The 25,031-nt window shown below is 41.9% G+C and overlaps 1 protein-coding gene across 1 annotated transcript in view; it reads left to right on the plus strand.

Annotated features, from left to right (window-relative positions):
• Positions 1-25,031, plus strand: part of LOC138064193 (cardiomyopathy-associated protein 5-like) — a 48,299-nt gene that overhangs the window by 20,923 nt on the left and 2,345 nt on the right. Inside the window, exons 3-12 of the mRNA XM_068925793.1 lie at positions 1,139-1,234; positions 1,859-2,092; positions 3,790-3,812; positions 5,751-5,872; positions 10,425-10,574; positions 11,586-11,732; positions 15,038-15,182; positions 22,480-22,613; positions 23,412-23,511; positions 24,592-24,768. Coding sequence (XP_068781894.1) covers positions 1,139-1,234; positions 1,859-2,092; positions 3,790-3,812; positions 5,751-5,872; positions 10,425-10,574; positions 11,586-11,732; positions 15,038-15,182; positions 22,480-22,613; positions 23,412-23,511; positions 24,592-24,768 — 1,328 coding nt within the window. The remainder of the gene's footprint in view (positions 1-1,138; positions 1,235-1,858; positions 2,093-3,789; positions 3,813-5,750; positions 5,873-10,424; positions 10,575-11,585; positions 11,733-15,037; positions 15,183-22,479; positions 22,614-23,411; positions 23,512-24,591; positions 24,769-25,031) is intronic.

Here is a 25,031-nt window from a genome sequence, read left to right on the forward strand (position 1 = left end):
TTAAACGACAAATAAACGTCCTGTGATATCATTCCCTGGCTGTGGAACTTGGACATGAAGCCAGTAATGAAATCTGGTCACAACACAGGCTTGGCTTCACATGATTTCTAGCACTCAAGGCTCCTGTTACTCTCAGATGGCATTTGTATGTTTCTTGTTACCTTTTCTGAGAAATTTCTGAGAAAACTCTAAGGTAGCAAAATGCTTGTCACCTGATTTTTAACTGTAGGAGCATAGCTTCGCCATAAGAGAAATGAGCTATGGATGGCATCTGTCAGATTATGTAGGTGATCTTGACAAACAGAAGTTCGCCTCTGAATCTCAGCGCTAAATATTTATAAACGCAGCCTTCAATTTTACAGTCCAATATGACATTTATAATTAATGGAAACTTGTATGGTAGTTTCCAACCAGATCTAGCTGTAGAAGTTTGCCATGATAGGAAGGTGTTACCAAAGCAAGTTAACGTTCCTTTTATATTTATGCCAGCTAATTAAAACTAAGTATTCTTATAAATTATAAATGGCCTCTGAGCAGATGGCCAGCTTGCTTTCATGAAAGGTCAAGAAGGACTACTGCCTAAGAAAGATTTCTGTGTTATCTCTGGCGCCCGTTGTTCCTAGGACTTCTTTTGTTTGCACTTCTAATTCAACCAGTGATTTTGATGGGAGATTTGGCCTGTCAGCATTGCCAGTTCAGGATTCTGTAAAAAAAAAATCATGACTTACGTTCAGTTTGCTGCAGGGGATTTTACTGCACAAGCTATTAACCTGAGAATTACCTGCATTTTCTTCCTTTTTATGGGCCTGTTTCTACAATCTCTTGAGGACCCTCATGAGGCTCTGAGTACCCTCAACTTCCAGCAAAGCTATTTTGAAATTCGTAATGTTCAACAACTTGTATAAGCACGTAGCACATTGTTAAACTGAGGGTTTTTTTTTTTTTTTTGAAACAATTTTGTGACTGTTCCTGTTGCTATTTCTGTGCTTGTCTTTGTAGCCAGGGAGACGCTTCAACTTAATTTAGCAATTATTCCAATGGCAGCTCATGGCAAAACAAAAGTATTCATGTAAAATATGTTTTGTACAAAAATTTTATAAAATAACATACTCAGTTACTGAAACTTCTAAAATTTCAGGATCAATTAGGTGAATTGCTACTAGCATTGGAAGAAAAGTCAATGAAGATTGAAGGGTTTGTGAGTGAAATTGAATCCCTATTTAACTCTGTTGAGGTAAGTTCAGTGTTTTATCACACTAGTTTTCTTTCCCTTCACACAATTGCTTCTAAGATATGTTTGCCTTGTTTTGCAGCGTCATTGTTTCCACTAAAATAGGCTTTTTCTCCAGTCCTCAAACTGACTTCTCCTGCCTCAAGTAGTTAACTCAAGGGGAAAAAAAGATGCAAAAGTTTGCTTTTTTGTACATTATTGCAATGTGGAATATGTCACTGGAGGAAAAAGTTCCCTTAATTTTGTTCGCATTTATAAAAAGCTCATACTGTTTGTGTCTGTATTTAGAGTCCTGTGTTAAACCTAACACGTTATCCAATGTCCCGAAGGTCTTAAGCCTTGAGGGCTGTATTAACTTCAGTTTAAAGTATGGATTTTTAGCTATTTTGTAATCAGACTTCCTGTCTCTATGCTTAGCTATAGAAGTTTGCCATTGTTTTTAATGTATTTCTCTAGCATTATTTCTCCTAGGTGAGCTTGCTTCCAGAAATAAAGTTCTCTTATTGTCAGGATGCCAGCAGGAGTCTGGTGTATGGCTCATGTATGGGTAGTTGAGATCTTCTGTGTATTCATTAACTGCTGTAATTTTATTCTGCAGATCAGTTTAAATTTGTTTTTATTTTCCAGGAAAACTGCAAGAAAAATGCAGAGTTACTGGAAAAGCAGAACGAAGAGATGATTAAGAAAGTGGTAGCACAATATGATGAGAAATCAGAGAACTTTGAGGAAGTGAAGAAGATGAAAATAGAATACCTGTATGAGCAGATGGTTAACTTTCAACAAACTGTTGATTCAGCAAAGGAAACCTTGGAGACAACGGTAAAGGAAATGGAAGAACTTGATGGATTTGTTTTCCTAAATGTAAGTATAGGTGACCATAGCACTGCAGCTTTTTTAATACTAGTTAGGAAAGCATTTATACATTATCTAGGCTGGGAACAAGTTACTTATCTTTGGGTGTTTTTTAAGACAGCTAAATCCTGCAAGCTCAGCTATTCCACTCTGAAACTGCTATGTTGTTTGCTTTTGTCATGTGAATGCTCAGAGAACTGCAAAGGTGATGCATAGGATGAAAACATGCCTTATGCCTTCAACAGAGTTCTGTTTTGCTTTGTGAAGAGAAGGCTAAGAGACAGCTTGATAATTTATCTAGAATTAGCCATTCAGGAATAAGAAACGTCATAGTAGAAGGTACTTTATTGTAAGAAAGAAAGGTGAAACTGGAAAGTGTAATTGAAAATTATCCACATTGGAAGATGAGTTTTTGTGGGTGTTTTTGTTTTTTTGTTTTAAATGAGCATTCACGAAGTGTAATTAGGCAGTCGAGTTGCTGAGACTAAACTAAAAGTTTACTACTGAAAAATTTCTAAACGGGTTAGGTTTAGGAATGTGCCTGTAGCATGCACGTCTGTAATGGTCTTTTCTGGATTTAGAAAATGTCCCTTGTGAATCCGCATGACTCGAGTTACCTGGCTGATACAGTCATCAGTCAATGTTATCCTAAGCTTGGTTTCACAGTCTTGTAGGTTAACCATTAATGGCCTGGGGCCTCCAAGATTATTCTTGCGCTGCAAGAATTGTCTATAATTCAGCTGTGGCACTTCCTTCTCCATAGAAGTGTATCAGCAGTTTTGAAGGGGATGGGATTTCTGGGACAACAGTCTTTCTCCCGTTATGGAATTAGCCAGTAGTTTGGAAGCTGCAGAAATTCCCCTGGGATGTAAGAAACAAAAAGTTCAAGTTACTGTTTAAAGACTTAATCATTCATAGAAAATAGAGCAGTTCCCCAAACAGAAGTTCCCAGCTCATATACCAGCAGTTATAGAAGTCGCGAGCAATCTTTGGCATTCCCCACTCCTACGAGTTACCCGAGGACTTAGTGTCCTGTAACCAAGTGAATGCCTTGGCAGATGGGCTATTTTGGGCCGGGTGAAAAATATATCTTATTTTCCTGAACTTCATTAGGTACTGGAGCAGTCCTTTGGCAAAAAGACATCTTTGTCATCTGTAATTATTTCAGGGGCGGGAGGGAAGGGGTGTGAATTGTATCCCACAACCCTCAAGGCTTTCTGTTAGTGAGGACAGGAGCCTTTCTTTCTATGAGCCAGCAAATGTTAGCTGAAGATTCACAGAGAATGGGAGAAGCTTTGACTCCATGGGTACAAATATCACCTAGCATCTGGAAATCAAAAGTTGCAAAGGAGATTTCAGATAGAATTTGGATTTAAAAATGTTCTTAATGCATAAGTGATTTCCTTCTGTAGAAGCTTGATTTAGAAAAGGTGTGCACCAGTCTTTATACCTAGATATTGAATATTGACCCCTCAGGAGTTTAAAGTCAAATATAGACTTTAATAGCCTGCTGAGTCAGAGCTTTGAAGTGCAATATTCTTAAGGAACCAAATTCTCTGCTGGTGTGAATGAGCAGAATCCCAGCCAACGTTAAGTCAATAAAGCTGTGTGTATTTTATGTCTGTGGAGAATTGTTAGATGAGTGGCTCTTCAATATTTTCAGGCTTTTAAAAACTGTTAATACATTTCTTTTTTTCCTTCCTTAGTCATCTAAAGAATTGAATAAAAGGTATATGAAATATTCATTAAGTGCCCTGTAGTGAGTATAGGCCTAGCATGCTGGATGCTTTGTTTACTGTTTTCAAGCTTTGAAACACACTGCTAGTATTGGTAGCTACTTTTATAAACCTTGCAAATAATAAAATTAAGGGAAGAAGTTTTGTACTTTTTACTGTAACTGACTGGTTTGAAGTGTTTTGCATGTGTTTGGTAATGCATCAATTAAATAGCATTTTAAAATATCAGCTTAACTTTAAACCAGACATTCTTAAACAGGTATGCTTTGTAGTTAATATACAAACATATATTGTAGAACATTTTGATCATGCTTATATCTCTTAGACATCACTGTTACTTTCTTTTTTCACCAGCCTGATTCTGTATTATGTGGTTTCCATAAAAGATTATCATGCAAATTATTACTCACACGGTTGGACTAGGTTGCCAGACTATATTCTGTACGCAGCTCCAGGAAAATTTGAAATTAAATGTCTATTTTACCCACTATTTTCATCATTGCTCTCTTCAAGAGCTTACCAGGAGACTTAAGGGTCAGGATCTCCCCTCATTCCCCTCCCATCAGCACCACCTGATTCAGGATGAGTCAGAGGGCTTGTGCCTCACCGCAGCTGCATCCTGCACCACCTGCACTGACCAGCACAGAGATGCACTTGCACGCAGCTCTCTGCCATGCGCAGCTGGCCTCAAAAGAGTCTTTTTGGTGAGATCCAACCTTTAGGAGAGAAGTGTTCAATTACAAGCTCATTTTTCCCCAGTAAATTTTCTGGGGTGGCTTATGAACTCAAACTGGCTGGCTCTAGACTCCTCTTGTGCAAGTACCCATGCTGCAGGAAGTTCTGCCCAGTCCCCTCTGCTTGCCAAAGCCACCGCTGATCTTGCCGACAGGGCCCGAGTGTTGCGTGGTGCACGACAAACTTACCCCTGCCAGCGCTGACTCCGTCATCACAGCACACTCGTGCTTCCATTCAATGATGGATGAGGGTATAAAAATGACAGCAGGGTTCCAGTCTGTAGTCAAATTACAACTCCAGGAGAGTGAGCTGAAGAGGCTGTGCCAAACACCCTTTCATGGTTCCCATTAATTTGCAGAATTAGGACTATAAAGTTGGACTTCCCTGTTGTATGCCAGGATGTGACAGTCTGGCCATGTACCTGTATGTAGTTTACTGCATAATAACAAGGTAGAACAGGTTTAATATGACAAAACAGTTTTCCAGGGCTTTCTGTATACTTGGTCTTTATTTATTAACTTACACACTAAACTTAAGAGTTAATTCTTTCTTGCACATTTTCTAAAAAAGGTTAAGAACAAGATCTATATAACAATGCATGTTTTTCTAAAGAAAATGTATTCTGTATCTGTGTGTTAAGATTGTACACAATTAACTACTTGAGTGATTGAAAAAAGGCGGGGAGTGAAATTAAGTTGCTTTGAAAAAATAATCTTTCATTTCCTTGAAGCTGCTTCTGCCTCCAAGTTAAAAATATGTTGGCTTTTTCCTATAATGAACTCAGAAAATATGGGCTAATGAGGTGGAATCCATTTTCCTTCTTGGTTTTTTGCTTGTCAGAAGCAGCTGCTTTACATTATGTCTCTGGAGTCAGCTGCCTTAGTTTAGCTCTAGTGTTTGTAACCTTTACAGGCACTGTGCTAGTAAGTCCAAACCACTGTATTGTTAGGAGTCCTGCTATAAACTTCAAATCCGCATGCTCTCATGGGTCAAGCATATGCAGATTGTGTTGTCACAGTCCTCTTATGTAAAATCATAATATGTGCTAAATACTCAAAATTAGGAAAATGGCTTGCCCTTGCATGTTGTCCTCAAGTTCATGGGAAATTGTATGTCACATGTTTTTTGCTTCTGGCCTTTGGAAACTATGCAACACCACAGGGGATTTATATGGCTATGTGTTTTTTTCCAAATAGATTACTTTCCGCAATGAATACTACTCTCTCTTTAGAAAAAGTGCCCAGTGCATTTTCACTTTTTGAACACTATGCAGACAGTCCAGGAAAAAGCAACCAGCACTCCTTAAAACACGCGGCCGGTAAGAATCTCTGAATATCTTCTCTGTAAAAGCTAACGTTTTGGCAATGCTTTGGAAATTTTAGAACGCTAAAAACAGAATATATTTGAGAAGTATGAATTTGCAAACCATATAATTAGCAATCAGAGTTGAATGTAAAATGAAGTCTAATTGTGCACAAGTGGCTTATAGTAGGACGTTAAGATGAGTAGCAGAGGAAAATGCTAAAATATGGGATTCTTGCATCATTGGAAATATCTGTAGCTCAGACTAACAGCAGGTCTCTAGGTGTAAACCTCTGGAGGCTGAAGAAGTTGCTGTTCGCTTGTGGGCAGGGACAGATGAGGCAACGAAGGGGTCTGCTGAGCGGCTTGCTCAAGGGAGGCAGCCCCACGGAGCTGGCGTGGGCAGCAGATCTGGGGCTGGCTGGCAGCGGGGGTCATGGCATTTCTGCCGGATGGGTGCGGGCACCCTCAAACTGCTCTGCACAGGGACAGGAGGGGCAAGCGGTTACTGTAGCTAGAAACAGTCTCTACTCCAGAGGACAGTGAAAAAATTACCACTAAAGGGCCTTGTTCATCTCTTTATCTCGTGTTTCATTTCCTGTAAAAAGCCTATGTGCGTGGGCTTTGTTATGTCCGTGCATATACCTTTAGAAGTCATCTGGACAGCTGTCAACGAAGAGTTTGTAAACGCTAAGCTGTGGATCATTTTTCCTCATGTCAAGGTCTCACTCCAGCGTTTCTGTCTCAAGAGACTTGCACCACACTGCCATGCTCGTGTCCTCCCATTCACCCTCACGCCCTGCCATGCTCATTCCTCTCTGCGCTTTGCAGAGACAGCCTCTGACAAGTTAGGTGCATGAGCAGAGGACCTGCAGTATCTGTTTCCCTACAGGCTTTTGCTTCTTGTTTGGATTACCTAGTGCCTCCCGGGACGCTAGGGATAGCGCCACCCCGTGCAGATTCCCTGGAGTCTAATATGACCTGGAGGCAAGCAGCAGTCTCTCCATCAGGAGAGTCTCTCTCCTCTGCACAGTCATTCACTTTTATTAGATTTATGGAAACTGAATATGTCTCAGACCTTTACTTCCCTGTCAAATTTGTTTGAATTTCTGTGAGGGCTTCTGAACTTAGCAGCTGAGGTTGGATAGGTGCTCATGCATACAGTGTTATCTCAGCCTCATTTCTTTAGGAAAACAGACTAAGAGATCTTTTTGCTCTCAGCCACTGTTCACAGAGCGGTGCAAATATGCTAAGCATCATGGTTTGATTCCCTCTTGCAGTCTCATGGGTCCCGCGAGTCCCAGTCTTTCCTTCTGGGCTGTTACCTGCTGGCAAGGTCGTAGCTGAGAACAGACTCGTTTTATCATTCTGCATTTTCTTTTCCCATGGGTCAGTTCAAGATATTTTTCTCCAACTGCTGAGATCTGCTTTTCAGTTTGATTTGCATTAGCTACGGTGTTTGCTGAACACCAAATGGCTCCAGACTACGTTTGCTTTGACAAACTGGAGATGAATGAGTTTGTCCACAAGCAACTGACCTTCAAAGCTCCTCATCCTTTATACATTCTTCTCTTTTCTTTCTAAAATACCTGATCATCCTTCATTTCCACTACTAAGTACTTTAATTGCTATTGTCATTTTGATTTTTACTTTGGTGAGCAGTAAACCAAAAATATATACTTTTTCAAGCCTCTGCCCTTTTCCTGTCTATTTTCTTGAGGGAAAATAGAGGTAAATGCATACACACAGCTTTATTTGGAAAACCTTGAGTTCATCATTTGGAGGCAAATGTCAAGCTTTCTCAGAATTTGTTTTGACTGAAACCATTTGATGGAATAGATGTGGATTTGCCATGCTTCTACAAGCCACATATTTTTCCTTCAGAAGGAACAGTCTTTGAACAATTTCATAGAACTGTATTTTTATCACTTCAGAAACATCTTTCTTCAAAATACCTTCCATTTCCAAGTGTTCCATACCCACAAAAAAGTCCTTTTCCTTCAAATCCTTCCTCTTTTCACATATAAGCAACCCTGTTAACATTCAGAGGCGTAAAAAACCCTTGCATCACGCCCTTGAACATAATAGAACTTAGGCTCTATCCGATGGAGGGTGGGAATAATTTCAAAATCAGAACATTATTTTTTCCAAATAACAAGAATGAATCCTGTCCATTTATACTAGAAGATGAGGACTTTTGCTGATGGCAACAATCTTCCATCTCAAAGTCATAGAGGAATGTAGCTGCTCTCCTTCAAGTCCACAAAGCCAAGGAAATGTTATTTCTCATTACACTGGCAAGGTGTAAAAATCTTTATAAAACATTTGGGATTATTATTTTGTTCTCTTGGGGGCTGTGGAGATCAGGTACAACAAGGGAAGAGCTTCCTTAGACCACAGCACTTCAGTGAAAACTGAAGCTGATCAAAATACGTCCCGCTTTTCTTTTGGAAAATGTCATTTAGTTGAACAAAGTTGAGGTGCAAATATTTTCATTCTTTGACTAAATTTCATTAAAAAGGAGGACCAGCCTGTTGTTAACAGAGAAATAGTCTGTTTCTGAAGAGAATAGTTGAACTTCTTGCTATAAATTACTTCCTTTCAAAAGTTTATTTTGTATTATGCAAAAGAAAATTAGAAATCAAATGTTTTTCAGTGTTTCCAAACTGAATTTTGATGTATAACTTTTTTTCAGAAGTTTCATTCATTAAGAAATCTTCTGTTCAGTTTTGTAATAATAAATTTTGCAGTTGTGGGATTTCTGTAATCATAAATAACAGCTGCTAGGCAACTTCAGAGAAAAAAACTGGTTTACCCACTGGGTCCATTGAAAGGAAGTCCTTTCCTAAAGATGATCAATTTTTAAATTGGTCAAATCTAGATGCAGTAAAGAGACAAAATGTAGATTGTTTTTAGCAATGAAAAGGAAGACTTTTTTCAATGGGAAGCAGATGTAATCCTACTGTACTTGAAGCTCTCTGTATAAATCATAAGGAAACAGCCAGCATCTGCATTTGCCTTGTTCATGCCACAGGGGATCATCATCATTACTGTGAAGATAACTGAAAAAAGCAAAAGCTTTCTGCTCAGATCCTACCATGTCTGCAATATGGAAATTTACCGGGCAACAAGAGAGAACCATATTTTTGCTTCCTGCAATCACTTTAACGATGAACATTTGAGCAGGGGGGATTGCTTCTTTCCTTCCCCTCCCTCTCTGTTAAGCCATGACCTTAGTAGGGGATAACATCTTTTCAGGGATGGATCTGTCCAGATCAGCAGGGGCTGGGGTGTTTATGAGACATTTAGGGGGGGTCTTGGAGGCCTTTGAATCACTTTAGTGAGGGATTCACATGGGGGGTCTGATGAGGTTAGGGCTCTTCGGCTAAAACAGAGCTCAGGCTCACCTGTCCACAGAGGATCCTCTCTCCTCTGGGTCCCTCAGGAACATGGCCGTGCTGGCAGGAGCCCCGTTTCTGTACCTGTAGGGCGAGCCTGCCTCTCTGCAGGTAGTGGACCTGGTCCCCAGGAGCCCCTGCCCCAGCTGTGAGAGTCTGCGTGTGGGAAGTCTGCACCTTCCTTTTCCTGCTATTTTCAATGTTTTTGTGGATCTTGACAAACCATCCCCCCCACAGTGAGGTGGGTCCTTTCCCCCAGCCACCTCTCCAGGGATTGTTTACATCCACATCTGGAGGAGACTCCGTTCTTCTGCAAGCTTCCCTTCCCATCAGTGAGCAATCTTGTGCTATTTGCTATGAGCAAGCATTTCGCTCTCTTCTTTCACGGGCAGCCTTTCCAGAGGGTGGTCTCTCACTCTAATGCCTGTGCTGCAAGGTACGATTAAATAATGGAGAAGACAGTCTCCCAAAGCAGCCTGCACTATGCTCCAGGAGATGGTCTCTCTGAGGACATGGCCTGAAATTGCGAGGAGTCTCCTGAGGTTTCATCAGGACACGTACCTCTGAGTGAAGCACCGCGTTGGAAAGTTCTGACTGTGACTGAAAGGAGCAGGTCTCCCATCCGCCACTGGAGAGCCCTGGTCGCTGCTGGGGTGGCACTGCCCTGTGGGGGAGGATTTGGACAGGCCAAGAGGGCCAGGGCTGCCCTGCCCCCCTACAGCATGGGCATTTTCACTGCCGTCCTCCCGCAGGAGCAAGCTTCTTTCCCCTCAGATCGCCCCTGGGCCCCACCTTTGTCTTCATCTACCTTTGCTCCGGAGCATCCGGCCTGGGTGCTTGGCTCAGTATTGTGGTTCAGGATTATTTTATTAGGTGATCTCAGTACTGGATCTTATTTTGCTTGGGATGTGAGGGAAATGGGTGATCAGAATTCCAGGCTGAGCAATTAAGTTTTTTCTTCCCTATTTTAGTTGAACATATTGCTCTAAAACTGCACCAATGTTATCCCTATTCCAAATGTTTGCCATATTTGTTCACTTAAATTGTTTGTCATCTCAAATATTGGTAGTTGAGTGAAAATAAGGGATCTGGTTTCCTCACAATTAACATGTAGTTATTTTGACTCAAAATATTGGATTGTGAATAACAGCTAGAGACTTTTTCTTTCAGTTCCACAGACACCAACTCTGATAGCTCAGGAACCAAACTCAGCTACAAGTACTTCCATCGCAGTCTACTGGACCGTGAACGAAGGGGATGCCATTGACTGCTTCCAGGTCTATTGTATGGAGGAACCTCAAGCTAACAAAGACCAAAGTGGTGTGTAATGACCTGCCTCTTGCCTTTGTGATTGCAGCAGCCCTCACTGCAGTGGTCTCAGTTCAGAGGGGAGGCCCAGGTACAGGGGAGGTGCACGCAGCTCGGTAATAGGAGGGGCTGTGAAGAAATCCTGCATAGGACTAAGGACAGGTAACTGAGGAGGAGAGCGCAAGCTGGATGCCATTTCTTCTCCTCTCCTTCTTCCCCAAAATATAAGGTGAATATTTCAGTCCACAAAGTGCAGGGCAGTTGCTTGCAGAGAAGCAGCAACATCCTTGTTTCAGCACTTTTATGGAAGCGGCCCAGCTGTCAGAGTGGATGTGTACCTACCGCGCCGTTGGTACCAACAGGAACCAGAGAAAGAGCTCCCAAAAGGCAGGTCCTGATTAGGAATTTAGGGCCCTGCATGTACTTTGGAAATGTGTCCTAATGAACTAGAACAGGAAAGGATAATCAGAAATGCAGTATTTCCACATGTGGGCACAGCTTTTTTCAAAAAGGCATTAAGATATTTTAATTCTTAAGTATGGAAATTGAGAAAAGAGTATTGAAATGTTTGTTCATTTGAGAGTTCAGGCTAATCATAGAATCACTTAAAAGCACCTGGGTTCTGCTTAAATCTGTGTGTGTGCACACACACGGACATGTGTGTGTCCGTGCACTGAAGGAGACTTTGGACAAAAAAATTCCATCATGAGAAGTTATGTTCTAGAGAGGTGAAAACAAGGTTGACAAATCTTGATTGCATGTCCCAAGTTTGCAGCCTATAATATTGAATGCTACAGTATTCCCTTGCCTGCAATGGGATTTGAGGGCACTGAACTCAAAGGCAGGTCAAAAACTTTCTGTCCAAACCCATTTTGAGTAAAACATTGAGATCTTGGCTAGTAATGCCTTCTGTTTTTTTTTTTTAGCTGACTCTTTTTTAATGTATTAGTCAACAGGAGAAATCAGAGGCCCTGCAAATGAAGTGCATGAGTATCATGGCCTGTGTGTGTGTGTTTCTCCTAGCTTTGGTGGAAGAATACAGAGTGACGGTGAAGGAGAGCCACTGCATTTTGGAGGACCTGGAGCCAGATCACTGTTACAGTGTGTGGGTAATGGCTGTGAATTGCACAGGATGTAGCTTACCCAGTGAAAAAGCCATTTTTAAAACAGGTATGCATAACTTCTGGTATTTGATTACTACAGGTTTGGGGTTCTTAAACAAATTCTAGGTCATCCTGTTACTGAAATAGAAAAAACTCTTTAATTTAGTCCATCCGGCAGATCATAGGTAACTCATAATAACGTTTGCCTTTTTGCGAAAAGATAGCAGCATAATTATTCCTGGGAGGAAAGTTGAAAGTATTCAGATATGAAGATGTTTTAAATCTCGGGCCTCATGCTGGGGACATTGGAAGGGCACATTATAAATTTCCCTTGTGTGCCACAGTGCTGCGGGGCAGCTCTAGGAAAGCCACCTGACTGCTCCGTGCTGCTGCTTCACCTGTGGAAAATGCGGATTACTGCATTTTTTGCCTCTCTGCCATCCTTCCAAATACATCTGTGTTGCATTGATTTAAATGATGAACTTTTCAGGGGAAGGCGCGCTTTATAGTGGTTACATGCAGCGTCTAGCTCACCAGGGCACAAATCTCAGGTGTGGCTGAGAGGCTCTGCTGCTGTTTAAGTGGTATAAATTATGATGAGTATTTAGACAAGTATTGCTTATGAGCTTCACTTGACTGATTAAATTTTCTGAGACCCAATTTCTTAAATAATTTGTGTTGACAAAACTGTTGCTTCTTGAATTATGAGTAGGGTGAAGCGTCCTGTGTTCTAGACATTGACTGAGGCCTCTTGCCAGATGATTTTTTTACTGTTGCAGGGTAAAAATGATCACTAGGCTCATGCATTTACAAAACATGGACAAGGATATTTAACAATTCAATATTGAAGTAACTCTGTACAACCCCAAGTGTACTATTGAAATCACTGGGCAGCAACAATAGCTTCAAGTGTTTTGCTTAATCCATTGGATATCAGATATTTGGATAATGCTCCTTGCTATTCAATTTGTAGTTCATATTTTTAGCAAGGTGACTTTCCAAATAATTCAAAGCAGAAATCCAAACTTTACTGTACATCAACACTGTAGAGCATGGTGGAGAAATCCTCTGGTCAAATAATTAATGAGTTATTTGTAACAAATAAATAATAGTTTAAACAGGGTTCTGGCCTCTTTCTTTAGGAAAATAAACAAGCTAGCGCAAAATAAACGCATTAAACACCTTCTCTCAAGCTGCCAGGTAGATTTGTGGGAACACTGCTGAAGCACTGACAAAACTGTTACGTCCCCTTAACGCCAAAGGTGGAAAGATGAGTAGCAGCGACCGAAACCAGTCCTTCAGTATGTTGCTGTAGAGCCCCAGGTACTTTGATATTAAGCTAGAATTCTCTGATTCTTCAAGTAACCAAATTAGCAATATTTAAGAACTCAGAAGAAAGAATTTAGAGTTTGTTTTCAGTAATTCACTGAAAAGGTAGCACATACAAGAGAATAATTTGCTGATATATGCAGTTATGGGCATATATACATTATTATTGCATTGAAGCTGGGTCTTCTCCTGGCGTTGGAAAAGGAACACCATAGGAATCCCCATAGGGATGCCCATAGGAATGCCATTGAGTGGACGTGTTGCTCCCGCAACACCGACGGCACTAGAGGGCCGTGTCAGCCGTCCCTCCAAATTCAGCGTGGGCACTCTAGTCCCCTGGGGAACATGCTATTTCTAGAGACCTTTTCCACGAGGCTGAAGACAGCAAGTATCTCTGTCTGCCTCCGCTATGTCCATCTCTAACTGCAAAACGGAGGCTTTTTGCAATCTTAAGAGTAGAGGATTGAATGCACCTTCCTCTGTTGTTCACAATCTATTTGATTCCAATCCTGTATCCAAGGGGCAGGAAAGAACTTATTATTTGCCTCTTTCAAGGTGAGTTATATTGAGTGTTGGACTATTACCAGGAAATCAGCTATATATTCTAATTAGTACAGCTTGACTAGCTGCAGTTTATTTGTTAAAAGTCTCAGAAACAATAACAATTTTTTTCTGATACTCTGACTTCACCTACTCATTAGACAGATCATTTCAAATAAATAAAATACTTAATGACTTGTACTCTAGCTGGAATATCCAAATGTGATGTTTGTACACACATAATGACCTATATGCCTGTCAGTTTCTGAGTGCAGGTGTTAGTGGATTTAGGTACTAATTGTTCATTCTCTAGAAACAGATACATTTAAAAACAGACAATAATCAAATATGTCAAAAGAGTGTTAAAGGATTATTGCCAAGGCAGCTACGCAGGTTTTTTACCAGATGAAAATCTGTCCCATGGGTTCTTTGTTCTGGTGAACGTCTAGAGTGGCTGTTCCTGTCGTAAAACATCAAGTACAGTTTAACCTGAACTGCTGACCTCTTGATTTTCACTAAACCAGGAAATCATATGAGCTTGTGGGTATTTTCTTTTCTAACAATAACAAATTATTTGTGCTACAAAACAGAACGTAACTTGAAGGTCGGTTGCAGCTCTGTAAGATTATCTAGTCTAATTTATATTTTTTTGTTTTAGATATCCTATTTGAAACCTGATTTCTTTAAAAAGAAAATAACTTCCTATGACATTTTCTTTTAATTCATCACATTTATTTAAGGATTGATATTAAGGCTGTCTGTATGAGTGTCAACAACAGATTATAACAGGTTCATGTACGTTGCTATTCCCTGGAAAGAGATGGAGCAAGTGAATATAACGAATCCATTTTTGGGCTACACTGTCTGATGTACTATTTCACACAATAGCTTTTGATTACTTTCATTCAGTGTGCTGTTTTGCATTCATTTTCTATCTTTGCAGTTGGGCCTGTAGTTCTTAAACTGAGGCTTTAAAAAGGAGAAATTATAGGCCCAAATTTTAGCATTCGCTTTGCAAAAATACGCAGGAGATAATTAAGCAGACAAGTCATCATTTCAGCCTCAGTTCTGCAGCATGAGGTTTGCTTCTGCTGCAGTTCACGCAAGGACTGCCGAGGACAGGAGGGAGGTAATCTGGGGAGAGCTTCCCCAGTCCTGCTGCTGTGCTCTGTTCCTTAAAGCATGGCAGAAATGGGCAAAATGTGCTTGAGGAGAAGCAGAAAAATGTGCAAGGACATTCTAAGTATGGGCAGAATTGCACAAACACACACAGTGTGTTTTTTCTTCCCTAACGTCACCCTCTGGCATTGAACCACAGAGGAAAATAATATTCAACCACAAATAAGCAACAGACTATTGTTGGACAGGCAAAAATAACTACCCCGAGCTATGAGCCAGCTCCGTCTATGGTTTTTGTGGGAGTGACTGTTTTTGTTGTGAGCATCCCCGGCCAGCTGCCGGCACGCTCCTTGCAGTGCCGCTAACATGTCCTTGTGTCCACAGCGCCCGCGGCCCCTGCGATAAGGGCAGAGGACTGCACCGTGTGCTGGGACACGGCCACCATCCGCTGGCGTGCCGGCTCGCAGGCGCCGGAGTCCTTCACTCTGGAGTACTGCCGACAGTATTCGCCCGAAGGAGAGGGCCTCAGGTCAGTGCCGAGTGTGGCCCGTGGCCCAGAGCCTGTGGCCTGGGGAGATTAGACAGACATTAAGGAGCACTCTCCTGATTGCGGGTTGTTATGTAAGAGATTACTCTGTCTTGAACCAGGCAAAGAAGAAATCAGCTTCTCTGTGCTGACGACTTTAGAGGCCAGATACTAATCTATGAGATTAGGCCAAGACATAAAAATACTTTATTTCTATTCTGCATAACTGAACAGTGCCTTGCATTTGAGGCCAAAGCCCTGAAGACTTTGCACAGTCTGTGATCAACCGAAAGTTGCAGAGCTGTGCTCCCCTTCTCTGGGGCCGCCACAGCCCCCAGCAGGGCAGGGAGCAGCTGAGCTTTGCAGCAAGTAGTGGGGCGGGACAGGACGGAGGAGCCTGCACCCTGCTTGCTCTTTGCTTTCTGGGGAGCAAGACAGGAGCAGGCTTGGGATGTAATGTGAACAACAGTGGAGACTCGCCTGCCATATCCCTGGGCATAGCCCATCACAGGCACAGCTGAGCCTTGGAAGCAGAAAAAAAAGACCAATAAACCTCCAACGGTTGTCCACCACGGGCAGAGCTGAAGAGGTCTGAGAAGCTCAGGGAACGGAGGCATCTTGGCGTACGAGCCCTGATAGGAGCGTCAACCTGGCTGACTTCTGCCTCTCCTTCCTGCCCCGTGGGCACAAAAGGGGGTCTTCTTCCACCAGCTCATATGAACTTCACAGAAACACGATAGATAGGGTAGAGCTCTACCCCTTGCAGTCAAAATTAGTTAAGATGGACTGAGGAGCTCACAAACTTCTAGTAGATATCTGTGACAGTGCAATCGTGTCCTTACAAAAGTAAGAAATTGAAATAAAACACTTCTGCAGAATTTTTTCACTCAGCACCAGTGTGCTGTGATAATGCAAACAAGGTGGGGGGGAGGGTCTTGCACAGCTCTCCTGCTCTCTGAGGGCAGCCATGATCTGCTCCATTTCATGCATATTTTATGAGGCTATCAGGTCCCTGTCAAGCTGCCAAAGTTGCTGTCAATCAGGGATAATGTAGCTGCTCCCAAACCCTGTACTGTGTGTTTGCACTTAAGTTTATTTGCTGTTAACTGGAATTGCTTTTTCTTCTCAAATCTGAAACAGAAAATGTGCTGCTTTCTGTAATCTGTGAGCGAGGTGGCATTAACACCAGGCAGTTTGCTTGTGTGGGGATAACTGTGGCAACAAGCTGTCGGACCTGACCCACTCTCTTTTCCAAGGGACCTTGTGCAAAATCAAAAATGTTTTTAACTATACTGAGACACATTTGACTTCTCTGGCCTTTCTATGGGCAGAAGCTGGCCTTTTACTGTGACAAGTGTGAAAAACTCAGGACAATCCTAACTATGAATTCTCTCAGAGTTGCTTCAGTTGAAATTTCGGTATTTGTAGAAGGGCTCTCACCTCTTTTCTCAGTGTCAAAGACTACCCTTTACCACTGATTTTCCCTCAAAACAATGCTTCTCTTTCCTTGTCCTGTTGCTCAAAAGCAACCCACCTAAGATTAACCTTTAATATATTCTATAATAGCACAGGATGAGAGGAGGGAGTTTTTTTTAAGATTTGTATTTAATTTTTTGCACAAAGCCAAGGAAAAAAAAGACCATTGGTAGATGGTGCATAATGCCCATATTGCCCCCATCTAAGGCCCCTGAAGGGCAAGTTAGAACTAGAAATCAATTCCTTATGTAGCTGATAAAGTGAGACACACAACTCCAGATGGTGGGTGAGATCTTAGATGGGCTGTGTTGCTTTCTGGAACTGCCTGAATGTCTTTTTTGATATAGAAAGAGCCTAGAGTTGCTATGCTGAGTACCTATATTAGGTAGAGTAAAACTGTGTCTTTATGCCCACCTAGGAGCACTTAGGCCTGGAAACACTATAGTTTCTTCCAGCCTGGAATCTGTCCTCCCAGAAGAAACTGGGAGCAGATTTCCTGAGCTGGTCTTGGGGACCAGGCAAACATGGAGCCCGCAGTGGAAAGCAGAGATGGGGGAAGGAGATCAAGGGAAGTAATGGCAGAGACAATCAGTCACCTCATGAAATTCGCCTGGAGAAAGCAATGCCATCCCAAACTGCACAGCTTCTTTCACACATATCTTGCTGAGAGCCCACCAAGAGCAAGGGGACAGTGCCAAGGGACCAGGAACAGAGAAGTGTCCCCCCAGGGAACAGGTGGGACCGTGTGAGGAGCCCCTGGTGTGGGTTAGGCGCCTCTACCCTTTTGCATATGCTGGAGCAGTCCCAGTTCCCTAGGGGGAGAATTTGAGGAATCTCTAGAAATCAATCTTAATGAAGATTTGCGTTCCAGATACCATCTAAAAATCTATAAAAAGCCTTTCTAGATTCTAGATTTTCTATATTTCCTTCTGGATTTTCTTCCTCTTTCAGCCTGCCCCCTGAGGGACATGGTTTGTCATAAGATCATTTTAGATCTTCTGCAACAACAAATCCTTTGCCTACTGCTGTGATTTTAAAGCTCCTTCACGGGCTGATTTTTTTTTCCAGATTAGGAGGCTTTGAAATGTTTCTTTCAGTTTCCAGAGCTCTGCTGTGTGCTTGCTGTTCAGCCTCTTTGTGTTGAGAAGTCAATGGAGCTGTGGGTGGAAGATGGAAACTGAGAGAAATGTAGTCCAGGGATTAGCTGTGTGGGCTGCTCAGATGGAAACCATGTATCACATCATGAGAAATCTGTAAGACTCAGGGAGGTAGAAATTAGTACAGTATGTGGTGAATTCATAAAAGTAGAAGTGTGGGTTCTTCCGACTGAGTGTCATCCTCCCCACTGGGGTGAGATTGACACTGCTAGAGACTGAAATTTTCCATCTACCCATGGAACAGGTCCAACTCTTGAAACAGGAGAGCAAACCTCCCTCCCATTGCTTTACTCATATGACTGTCCTTCCAGGTCAGGAAGCAATGTGCGGAAAATAGTGGCACCTCATCCTCTCTTTTCTGCTGAGTTTGCCATCTAAGATAGCAATGAGGAGCACTGCAGATGGTGCTTTGGTGCTCTAAGCCCCTAGCAGCCGGAATTATGTGACTGGGACAGACAAGAGGAAAGGAAGGATGTGGCACAGCTGGAAAGGAACTTGGAGCAGCTTGTTCCTTATTTTTAGTTTCAAGAGCTTTTTCCTGCCCGTCTCTGTGCTTCTACACATATCTTGAAAAGCCTGCCTGCTTTCAGTTCTCGACATCAGTAGTATCAGCGTAGGTATAGAGGTGCGGTTTCGGTGGGATGCTGGAGAGAGGAAATAACAATTACAATGTGGGGGGGGGGGCGCCTTCTGAAACACTATGACACGTATCATTTGCTGGGTTCATGCCATATTAAAAAATATCCTCTAGATGTTGTGTTCTTGAAATTAGATGAGAACGCTGATGATAGAAATGTACTTCAAAACACAGCATCAGATTTCCCTAAAACCAGCTAAATCACAAGTCTTACAGACAATTGCTGATATAATATTGCTTGGCAATCTAAAGGTGAAGAAACAGGCAACTTCTTCCTGCTCTGGTTTAAACAGCAAGTACCTGAACTTTGGAGACTGGATTTTGAGACTTACAGATTCCTCTATGAATTCTCCTCCATAAAGTGAGGGATTAAGAGGAAATACCTAAAACAGTCAACTTCAAATGTTTCTTGAATCTTTATGCTCTGAACTTTGTGTAATGATACCAAGATGTTATGGGGACAGTGTGAAAATACTAACATTCTGGCTAAGGGCCAGGATGCACTCTGCTTTGACAGTAGCATTATTGCATTTCCAATCATCTATAAAGTAGGCAGGTGTATTTTAAGTAGAAAATTGATTTAAAAAAAAAAAAAATTGCAGTTGGATTTCTCTTCCTTCCGTGATGAAAATGGCATGGTTCACTACTTTAGGTAGTGAACTCGAGGAAGATCTAGATGCAATGCTTGTTACAAGAACTTGGACATGAACAGGCTTTCCCTGAACACAGTGAGGAATTTATAAATGCATCTTCCCTTCCCTTTCCCTATGCTTGTCCTGTATTGCTTTAAGTAATCCATAAGGCTCTATTCATGCTTTCTCTTCATCCTTAAATTTTTATTACTGATTGCAGCAGTAACCTGAAGCATGACCAACTACAGTGATTGCTGAGAGCCTGGGGAGCCCTCAGTATTCACTTTTCCCCCTCAGCGTATCCTCTAGACAGAAGGAGAGGCAATAGCAAAACCTATTTCTTCTTTGCACTTAGCCTCTTGTGAGCTTGGAGCTGGCTCAGAGTAACCAAGTGTTGCAAATGAAATTCCTTCTTGTTAGCATATTGTTTCATTAGTTGGCAGCTGCAGAACTGTTGTTTAAGCTTTAATCGTAGCTAAAAACTGATGGGCTCTTATACTTAGGAAGCTTAAAGCTGGCTAAAATAGATCGTCAAGCAGAGAACGTTTCTGGAAAATCTGATCGCTGTTTTACTGACCAGATCTGCTTAAAGTCTAGACTTTTCTGTGTTGCTATGAAAGCTGAAAAGAGGTATGCTGTTGCTCTCACATTTAAATGGGCAACCAAATTCTGATTTGAAGAATTTCAGATTTGGAAGAGACCTAAGTCTGAATTTTGGCTGATCCTATTCTGCAACTGGCTGAACCCAAAATCTTTTCTGAATGCCTAGGCTCTGGGATCCAGACTCCAGGATATGACTACGCCAGGTCTACTCAGACACCAGCATTTACCTGTCTACTTAGGTTTAGAGGCAATTTTGTATTTTATTTAATAGTTATCAGTTAATAGTGAAAGAGGAAAAAAAGATCTAAGTTCTCTGAAAGGACACTGACTTGTGTGGCGTTTTCCAGAAGACACAGAAGAGGATTCTATGTAGGGAACATTACTGTGCTTAAGATATATTAATCTACCTGTTGACACAAGTAGTTTTACATGAATGGATTAGTTTATCTTCATTTTATCTCACTTGTAACTGTTTGCTCAAAACTTCTTTCCGGTGTTCTCTGCTTCACATTTACCCCAAAGATGGCCGGGTGGTGCTATTAAACAACAGAGCGGGCCAGACTTATCTAGGAAGTATGGCCAACTTTCTTCAAAGCTTGGGTGCCCTTCTTTTCCCATGTCTCTGCTTCCATCCCCATTTTCCTTTCTCTTACTTTTTCTTTATATTTGCCTCCTTGCTCCGTTCCCCAGTGCTTTGCTTAAGTGCTTCTTGGTCAGGGCTTTTGTTATTTACAGGAGAGAGAGAAACAGTGTAATCGATAGCAAGTTTGGACAACCCCTCTTCTCTTATTTACTGCACCGATTCTAGCACTAGTGTAACACATTCTTTAAGGTGGCAAGGCCCCGGTGCTGATCAAGGCAGAACCCCAAACACTATGAAATTCTTTCAAATTGAAGAGAGCACAGAAGCACCTAGCACTTTTTTTCAATGTTTTCAATTACCTTTAATGACAGCTGTCAGTACAGAATGCCTGTCACAAGCTAATGAGAAAGATGGAGCACCTGGCCTTCTCCGAGAATGACGTCCTCCTAAACATGGCGCTCTCCGTGGAGTTAACAGGAATCTGGAATATGTAAGGCTGTGGGATTTTGTCTTTATCTGCTAGCAGAGGCAGGCATGTGAAAAATCCTAATGGATGAGCACTGATTATTCTTCAGTTTGTACTGCTCTCTGGTGGGACCGCTGGGGAAAAACAGTCACTATAAATGAGTATCAGTGATCTTATCTGACAGCTGACTTGCCTGCCTCACCTCCTGCGGGGTTACAGTAATTAGTGGTGGAAAAGGTGATTTGCTGAATCTAGCTCCCCACAGAGGCATTATCTGTGGGAGGGAGAGCCTCCTGGGCTCCATTTCCAACCTCCTGTGGAAGAAGAAGCGCCTTTTTCATTCTCTAAAGACAAGATCCTCATCCGTTCAACATCCAGGCTTCAGGGCTGGGCACTGCTGAGGGTGCCCTGCCTCAGGAGTCTTCATCTGCCTGCTGCAGGAAACCTGCAAAACAAGAAGGTATTTCTGTGACCTGCCTGCCTGCTCACAGGGTACCATGCCACAGAGAGAGGCTGTGCTGTGCCTGAGCCCTAGGTCTTGATCAGTGTTTGAATAAATACAGCTGTATCTACATATCTGCCTTTTGTGAATTGGCTGGAGAGCAGAGCAAGACTCCTGCGTTCGGCTTGTCTCAGTACCACTGAGGTTATCTTCTTTGAACCTGACAGGGAGTTATCTCAAAAGACCTGCATTACACTCGAGAATTAAATACTTGCCCTGAAGATTCCTATGAGCATATTTGTGGGGAGATTGTCTGGACTGTACAGATAAACAGTGTTTACCTACTCATACACAGTGCAATGGGTATATGCTCTTTAACTTAGCCATTATAATATGAGGCAAAAAGAAGGACAATCAGGATCACATGTATGAGAATTTGTTAAGCCAGTCTCTCATATTCGCAGCAGTCTATAAAATAAAGTCAGCATCTTTCTAGCCATCCAGAGTACCTTCACTGGCACTTCAAAGTGCCTGTGAAGCAGATTGAGTGGGTGCTGACTCTCATTCTCCTGGAGTGTGTCAAGGCATCAGTGCTTGAGGATGTGACGGCCGGAGCTTTTGAGGCATCGCAAAGGATAGACTTAGTCAAAGCAGGGCACTGTGCAAAGGCAGTTCCCCTGTTGCTGCCTCTTGCAAAACCAGCCTGTCGGAGAGCTCAGCACAGTAAGGGAAACAAAGCCAAGACTGTGTTGCTGAACAATTTGTGAGCAAGGAGTTCACAGTAGGAAGTGCACAGCTTCTGTGCAGTCTCAGATAAAAGCATCCTTTTGCGTGGATTTGGAACGTGCACCAAGATAGTACAAGCACCGCAAGCAGGTTCACTCCCATGCGGCTGAATTAACTATGAGCACTTTTTCTTCATAAGCGTGCTCATTTTGAAATGGAGGCATTTTATAGGTGGAGGATGAGAATTTGATTCTGAGCTGCTTGCATTTTGTGCAATGACTTATGCTGCAAAATGAACATAAAGTGAGCATTGCACGAAATGACTGCACTGAGTGACAAGGCAGTGCAGGAACAAAGGCCTAAAAAATTATCAGACAAAGTAAGAAGGATGCTGCAGGTGAAATGGAAAAGCTCCTACATAACCTGGTCATCTGTGAAAACAAATTTGGAGTTTCCCTGTGGTACATGTTGTTTCAGTAGTCAACAATGTGCTTAGGTGGCTTAGCTGTTTGCATAAATTATTCTTTCCTGGTTTGGATTTCTGTTTTCATACGTGTAAGTGTCTTTTCCATTTGCAGATCTTTTGCTGGAATAAAGAGGCCTGAACTGAAAGTATCCCTGGAGCCTAACGTGAACTATTTCTTCTACTTGAGGGCTGTCAACGCATTTGGGGCAAGTGAACAGAGTGAAGCTGCTCTCATCTCAACTAAAGGTAGGTCACCATTTTCTGATAGCAAAACAATGGGATGGAGGGACAATGCAGTCAGAGATGGCCTTTTCCTCCAGAAATTATAAGTGACCTTTCAGATAGCGGAGTAACCAAGTTACTGAGAAAAAAAAGAACCAGATTTAATCTGCTTAAAGTTAGCACAATCTGGGATACTTCATTTGAAATCGGTAAATTCATGTCAACGTAAAACTGGTGTGAGCTCAGAAGCAAAGCTGTTGAATGTTGTCAGAGATACAAAATGGCTAAATATTCTTCAGGGATCTCAGTTTCTTTGAGTTTGACAGAGCATATTCTAAGAAAAGATTCCATGATCTTTAAAAAAAAAAAAAAAAAACACTTACAGACTTGGGGTTCAGGGATGAGGAACCAAGCAGAGTATGTTTTAAAATGTAATGACTGTTTTAAATGTTAAGGTTTCCAGATAGATAGTGTTAAATTATGTATGGTTCCAAATCAGCTTCAAAATTCAGCTTTGCTACTTTGAAAAAGCAATTGGTTTAAAATGATTCAGTCTTCTTTAATACCAAAGACTTCTTTATCACCTAATTAGTTTTCTGAATTATATAACCTGATACGATCCCTGGGCCTGGCTGCCAGAAGACTGCCATCTCAGATGGGCGCAACTTGAAACAGTCTTTGCACTTTCTGTCACTCTTGCCAGCAAATACAGCTCTGTCCCACTAAGATGGTAGTAATTGTTACTTAACGTTTTGTGATTCGTCTCAAGTTAATGTTGCCAGTGTTTCAGAACTGGTGTTTCTTTGTTGTGAATTGTACCAGGAACTAGATTTCATGTACTGAGTGACACAGCTCATCCCGCTTTGCAAATCTCCTCCGATGGCACCGTGATATGCCTTCCCGAGAAAGCTCGATTCACCGGGTGAGTAGCTGCATGCCAAGCACAGCTAAGCTGCCAGCTCGCTATGGATCCCTAACTTCTACCTTTGTCTGTGTGTAGCTTTCACCTGATGTTAACTAATTTTTAGGAAAAAAAGATTGTTTCAATCATGCAATCCCTGGACATTATGGGATAGACCCCCTCCTTCGACACCACACCCCCTCAATAACGCCAGCTGCAGCACTGATCTAGGTGCTGGAAAGAGTTAGATGTTGCACTGAGGAACTTCCACAGAAAGTTAAAGGCAATAGTCAGAGGTACATACTGGGACAACTGGGTTTGCCTTAGCCTGTAGTCACTGTTTAATCCTTCAGAACACTTTAGTCTTGAGGCAACTTGTTGCTGCCCCAAGCTGGCCAGAACTGTGGATTTATTTTTGAATTGATTGTGACTAGAAGTAATCAGTGCTCTTACTTTGCTTTTCTGCTGAAGGCATTACTGGTAACGTTTTCAAAAGCATTTGTGGCTTCAGAGAATTCAGGAACTGCTGCCAGGGCATATTAGACTAATATCTACCAGGCTAGCTCCATCCATTGCAAACATGTGGGTTTTTTTGTTTTGCTTTTTTTTGCATACTATCAGTCTAACAGCGATCCATTTGTACATAATTGTATCATATTCATTATGGCTTCTTAAAATGAAATGGGGTATTACTGGTTTAAGCACCTTCTCATTGTTACAACTGAATCCACCTAAGACAATAGCCACTATGTCTACTTAAAACAGCCTTGCTTTCCAGCTTGAACAAGCCTGGTAAAACGTAATCTGTAAATCTAAGATCTTACTTGGCTCCAAAGTTACCCTTTCCACCTTTTGCCAGCTTCATATACTTTTGAGTAAAGTTTCCTAGTTTTCAATCCTCAAGATAAGTCTATCTCAGTATGAAAATGACCTGACTTTCAGTGAGAACATTCACATCTTTGATAAAAATCTGCAATTAGAAGAACAGAGTTTAATTCATTAGTAATTTCTGATGCTGCTGCATGATGTGATTACAAGAAATATCACAATTTGGTTGGTCTACCACCAGACTCATGTTCCTGTCTACCTTTCCGTAAATAGATTTCCTTCAGTCCTGGGAGAACTGCTACCTGCTCGGGGCCGTCATTACTGGGAAACGGTTGTCTCTGCCTGCAGAAGCTACAGGATTGGAATTTGCTATGAGGCTACATCACAGAGCAATATCCTGGGGCTGAATGATACTTCTTGGTGCATGCGCTGCTGTCCTACACAAACTAGGTAAAGCTGAGTCAGTCTAATTGCTTGGGAAGTTACTTGTCCTTCATGTGGACGAACTGGCCACCTTCAAGAATCATGACAGCACAGAGGACTTGTCTGCTTCATTTTTGCAAATTTCAGCAGCAAGGAAAAAACAGCTATAGAAGAGTTTTAGACACCCTGCTCTTATTTAATAAATGCTCCTTATTTAATAATGCCCCTTAAAAAAACTCAACATCAGTCTGAAACAAGGGCTTTGAAGTAATGCCACGTTTGCTCAGATA

The sequence above is a fragment of the Struthio camelus genome, chromosome W (assembly GCF_040807025.1).
Source record: "Struthio camelus isolate bStrCam1 chromosome W, bStrCam1.hap1, whole genome shotgun sequence".
Classification (NCBI taxonomy): domain Eukaryota; kingdom Metazoa; phylum Chordata; class Aves; order Struthioniformes; family Struthionidae; genus Struthio; species Struthio camelus.